General features: G+C 26.4%; 1 protein-coding gene across 1 annotated transcript in view; it reads right to left on the bottom strand.

Annotated features, from left to right (window-relative positions):
* LOC108720806 (SEC14-like protein 2) overlaps positions 1-6,215 on the bottom strand; it is a 19,936-nt gene that overhangs the window by 10,500 nt on the left and 3,221 nt on the right. Inside the window, exon 2 of the mRNA XM_018445012.1 lies at positions 4,777-4,928. Within this exon, the coding sequence (XP_018300514.1) occupies positions 4,777-4,821 (45 nt within the window). The 5' untranslated portion in view covers positions 4,822-4,928. The remainder of the gene's footprint in view (positions 1-4,776; positions 4,929-6,215) is intronic.

Here is a 6,215-nt window from a genome sequence, read left to right on the forward strand (position 1 = left end):
CCAGCCAATCTTTTTTCAGTGTAGCGAAACGATAACAATCAACAATAAAAATGCAATATTTCTTTTCGATACAATTTCTATCGTCTTTTACAATCGAATCGAGAATAAGTTGCTTGAAAATAGAGATAAAATAGAAATCGGGGATTTGTCATAAGGAACTTTCTCGAAAATAAATTACGAAACAAATAATTGTTTTTGGAAAAAAAAGACTATTTACGTGAATTACGTAAAATATATATTGTAATTCGTTATAAGTTATAGAAAGTATCAGAAATGAACTGTGAAACAATATTTCTTTATAGGCAGTTATGATAGCTTTGTTACGGAACAATAAACTCGTATCCATACTAAATAAAAAGTTTACATGGTTTTGTAACCATCACGAGTAATTAAACACATAGCAAAAATATCGTATATATTTTCCACGAAATTACGAATGCAATACCATTAAATATTTTTATCCTCCGAATAGCATATGACATAGAAACGGAAAAAATTATATATAGGCGAGTACTTTTTATTAATTAATATGTTATTTTGATACGATATTATTAATGATATTATTAAAATACAGGGAACTTACGGAACGTAATCAAAGTCTTTCATGATCTCGTAATAAATTACATAAAAATAACTCCAATGAGAATTTTTCGAAGATATTTAGGTTTTTGGAGATATATATATATATATATATATATATGCCTAAATTTTGTTTCTTTAATAAACGTGATTTTAAAATAATAAAATTAACATTTTACTTTTATTAATTATAAAATATTAATAAAGTTGCGGTCATTAGCTTGAGATAGAGAAAGCGAGAAAATGTCGAAAGAAATGCAAAATCTAGTAAACACGGTATGCAAAAATATTAACAGTTAATATTTTCCCTGATTTACTATTAGTGATTTACTTAATTATTTATTTACAATTCCTATGAATTGTCAATATCTCAATTGCAAAAATACTTCGATAATTGCATAGAGAGAAGCGAATATCATTTTTAAAATCATATAACGTGTTTATTAAATTTTGCATTTCTTTCGATATTTTCTTATTTACTTTATTTAAAGTCAGTGACTGTTATTGCAAATTTCTACTGATATTTCCAAGATATTTTGTACGATTGCTTCACTCAAACGGATTGAGCCGAGAAAAAGTCATTCTGTGCATATGCACGTCGCGATAGACATCTTGCTTTTGCATCGATGTCGTAATTCAAGACAACACGGGTGCCCGCGCTGGCGGATTTACATTGCATTGGTATGCATTGAGGACCCTTTTAAAGTGTGCGAGATTTGCGTGTGCGCAATTGTCCTCAGTCGCGAGGCTGTGATAGTCTCCAAACAGATGAAAGTGTTACCACATCACCGGCACAACGTTTTCCTTTCGAGCAACAAGAAAAAAAAAACAGTGAAGTACGTATAAGAAATCAAACTCACAAGAACTCCTTATAAATCAAAAGAATTAGGAAACAGCATGGGCAATAGGAGTCAAAACGCGGAAGACGTTGCGCAAATAATCCAACTATGAAGCGTAAAAAACTTCTTTATTTGATAAATGCGCTAAAACAGTTAAATTTAATTGGTCACATTAATTGGTGTCAGACGAGTAAAACTAGGTAACTTAATAAACTTTTTCAATGTATGTGTCTAGATGTTTTACCTTTTTTTAGTAAAACATTTGAGAGGGTAAAATTCTCAATATTAAAATATAGCAAACATGTAAATTGAAACAGAGGAAAAAGATGGTGACTCAGATTTTCTGCGCATTTTTATGAATCTTAATTGACATAAAAAAATTGTCAACATCTAAAAGATCTAATTAGTATCGAAACAAGATCATAAATCGAAAGGCAATCGACAACTCTTTTCTTACGGCGTAATCGGAAAAGTGCCAATCTCTTCGCGATCCACTGCATCCTGCTGCTTGAAATAAGTGCTCGTCTACTTACTATCCGTTCTAGATATCAGAGGTGAATGATCACTAGGTTGTAAGAGGACTGAAGCAATTTCTCTACGCGCATTGAAGTTTTTGTCTTCAATATCTCGTATCGCATATTTTCAACGAAATTTTCAACCCTATTGAGAAATCGTGTCAGTAAATTTGGATTAACCTGGTACCCTTAAGAGATCTTTGCCGAACCATAGCGTGGATATAATTTCTTTTAAAAACATTTAAAACTTTTTTTTACAACCTGTTTTAACGTAAAGATTTTTTACGCAAATTATATCTTCGAAAGTATAAGGTATATCTTATAAAATTTTAAATAAAATAAGATATAAAAAAATATTTAAATAAAATAAGATATATCTTATTATATTTTCACAGCAAAATTATTTCCTTGGCATTTTTGTTAATAAAATTAACAGTTAATATGATCCTTTTTAAATTTGTTCTTATTCTTTTTAAATTTTTAGGGAGAAGTTTGGCAAAAATATGAATACTTCTATTTACATTAAAAAAAATATAATTATTTGCTTTATCAGGTTTCTTATCTTATATTCTATGCGTCTTATTAATATCTCAATTTTTAATAAAAAATTTTCACGAAATAAAAACTTTAGTTTTTGTTTTTTTGTTTCATCAAGAAGAAAAAAATAGATTGTTTGATTTAAAGGATTTGTTTGTAAAAATTGTATTTACTATGTGTCTGATTTATCATGAATGTCGATAGTCTATACTTATCAACTATATTTATGTGCGTGCTTCATAATTAAATTGTCAATTTGTCAAGTGTCCAATAAATGTCAATCTTTTAGATTTATGTGATAACTGATGCTATTACATTGATGTATATTACATCATTTGTGAGATACTAATATTCCTGTCGATACCGACGTTGAAAATATTTTTGAATTATCTCGGGCAAATCTGAAGATAAATATTTGTTTAAAATTTCATGTATGGGAATATATTTATAGAGCTTTATCATACAATATTATCATTTTTACGTGTGCAAACTAAAATAATACAGAAATTCGGGAATAATTAATAAATGTACATCGACACTTCGTGATATAAGCGCTTTTTTTCTTTAAACTGTGGCATAACATTTATTTCTTTATTTAAATGTATTAGTCATGCCAGAATAAAATTTTAATAATTATCCATGTTTACATATTTCTCAAATTCATGAAAAATTTTTCAAGTATAACAGAGACAAGTTTTAGACAACCATGTCATTTATTTTTAAAAGGAAGAAAAAGTGATAATTTAATTAACAAGTTCTGTCTGCAAGTTAATTAAAATTCACAATATATGATTAATTAACATTAACTCACAAAATCATTAAACTTTTGCAATTCATTGACATTCGAGAAATAATAAAAATTGTTTGAACTTTATGCATTATAGTTTTGGAACAATAATTAAATATTATTTCTGTAATTTATTTAATCATTTCTATTAATAATTATATGTATGTACATCCGGTGTTTTTGCGTTATTCACATTGTTCACAAATAAACTTAGGCACAAACTATATTTTTTTATATCATTATATATATATTTTCTAATATATTTATTAAAAATTAATATTAAAATTAATAGTTATAACGAATTTAAAAGATTTAAAAATACTTGTTTATTTAGTATAGTTTATAATTTATTATTATTATTTATGATTGTAGAAGATTATTTTTCATTCCGATGAGAAGAAAATTAAACTATGAATACCGACCTAGTAAGTAAATATATGATATACTTTATTCTTATAATGCATTATATATTCTTTTAAATAATTTTATATATTATAAAATAGATATAATAAAAGAAAATCTATCTATCTCTATTGTATCTATTTTATATAAAATTATTTAAAAGAATATAAAATAGTGCGTTTATATGCGTCGAAACTTTATCACTATTAGCAACATAACGCTGAAAGATCTCTGATAAATTTCGAGCGGTTAACTGACGTTACTGACGTACACATGAGTGGGAACAAAAAATCCTTGAAATTATGTATGAATAACAATGTTTTTAGATGGTATTTATTAGCTTTAATATTGTCGCGAGAACGAGAGAGAGAGAGAGAGAGAGAGAGAGAGAGAACTTTTTTAAAGGAAGATGTGTCGATTTTGTCTTCGGAATGGAAAGTAAAAGCAGTATGTTATTTATAGATTTTGAGCTACTAAATCTGATTTTAATCTTTTAGTCGGAAAAATATTAAAAATAGCTTATGAAGTTATTAAATATATAAGAAGCCATTATGAGAATGGTATATTAATGAAAGTGTAAAACTATAATAAAATACTTTTAATGAACGAAATCTATATCTGTACATAAAAGAATATATACATAAAAAAAGTAATAAACAAAAGCAATAAAATTGAAAAAAAAAGTAATATAATAATTATTCTTGCTCAGAATCGTTCTCATTATAATTTTAAAAATTTTCTGATAAATACTAAGTGTTTAGCATCACTGGTGAGTACATGAGTGAGAAAGTCCTTAAAATTCAGTGTAATAAACAACAATTTTCTGTTTTAAAGATATCGTGATTTAATCAAGATTTAAAATAGTTTCCATTAATAATGCATTTTTAGATATTAATAATTTTTTAATTTTTTGTATCAAGAGCAGGACGTAAACTATTTATAGAAATGAAAGCATTATTATGTTTTACTAGTAGAAAACATGATTTTTTTAATATCCGTGAAACTCAACATTAAGATAATTAACATATTATACTTCAAAGATACCAGAAGACTTATATTATATTTTCTACTTTTTTAACATTTTTCTTTCTAGAATAAATTATATCTTTGGACTTACCTTCATCAATGCAAATCGCTGGTCGTCTGCCAATTTCAATGACATTTTAGTTGTTTGACAACTTAAGAATTTAGTTAAAATAATGTCTCTTTAGTTTATCGGTAGATCGTTGAATTTGAAGATCTCTTCACAGTCGACTTTTATATCTACGGCTAGAATTAAAAAATAAATATATATATAATCTATATTAACTGTTAAAGAAAATTTTTATCAAGATATGATAAAAAAGTATCTTAACGCATATATCTCTACAATTTTCTTTTGCGATAACACAAATATGTGATATAAGCATAATGTTAATGGAGAATAATAATAATTATTATTATATATATATATATACATGAAAATGTTTTTGTCGGTGTTAAATCATACAAAGATATATGAATTTTTTAATTGATAATGTGCTGTTTGTATCGATCAAAGGCTAAAGTTTACGAAAAATATGCAGATCATGATTACTTCTAATCGATAAACTGTGGATTATAAAAGTTAATTATTGGCATCATTAATTATATCGTCTTGGATTCTTTAACTAAGTTATATATATCGTATAATAAATTAATTCATACAGTGGCAAAACAATAAAACATGAGAATCTGTATAATTGTTTCTTTAATTATGATAAATGACAATTATTGATAATCTATTAATCGCCTCAAAATGAATGGCTATAATAATCATAAAATTTGCATTTTTATTATCAGATTAAAATCATACATGAACGAAGCCGTAGGCAATTGTTTTGTAGGCAAACGGGATCCTCCCAATTATATATTATATTAAAATCTACTTAAGTGGAATTGAATAACGTATTGCTCATCATGGGGAAATATTGGGGATATGGAATAAACCATTATCAAAGACATATCTAAAAGTGTTAGGTAAGATATAAAGATATCTTAAGAATTAGGCAACAAAAATTATTAGTATATAAACATGTATAACAGTATAACTTGATAAACATGTTTGTTATTAAAAACTAGAATTTAAAACTATATAAATTATTTTGTATATCAGGCTCTTTATCTATCATCAATTGCTTGAAAATTTTCTTTAAGTTATATATATACAGGGTGTTTCCAAATTAAATGGCAAAACTTCGGGAGCGTGTAGAGGAGTAAAAAACTAAGAAAAAAAGTCCTATAGACATATGCTCCTTTTTGCTTTGTTTCGCAGGAAATCACGAAAAAAGAAAAAAATATATTTAATTTATTATTTTAATTATTTTATTTATAAACTTTTTAATGAAGATTTTGTTCGAAATGTGCACCTCTTGCAGCAATACAAGCATTGCATCTGTCAAACACGGCTCTTGTAGCAGCCAGGCACTAAACGTAAAAGCGGTCCCACTAAAACGTCGTTCCAAATTCCAAGCCAGACATTAACAGAAAACTCTTGCTGAAATTTGTATTCTCTAACAGACCTGGGATTTTGATGAG

Source organism: Mycetomoellerius zeteki, unplaced genomic scaffold (assembly GCF_001594055.1).
Source record: "Mycetomoellerius zeteki isolate Tzet28-1 unplaced genomic scaffold, Tzet1.0 scaffold155, whole genome shotgun sequence".
Lineage (NCBI taxonomy): Eukaryota > Metazoa > Arthropoda > Insecta > Hymenoptera > Formicidae > Mycetomoellerius > Mycetomoellerius zeteki.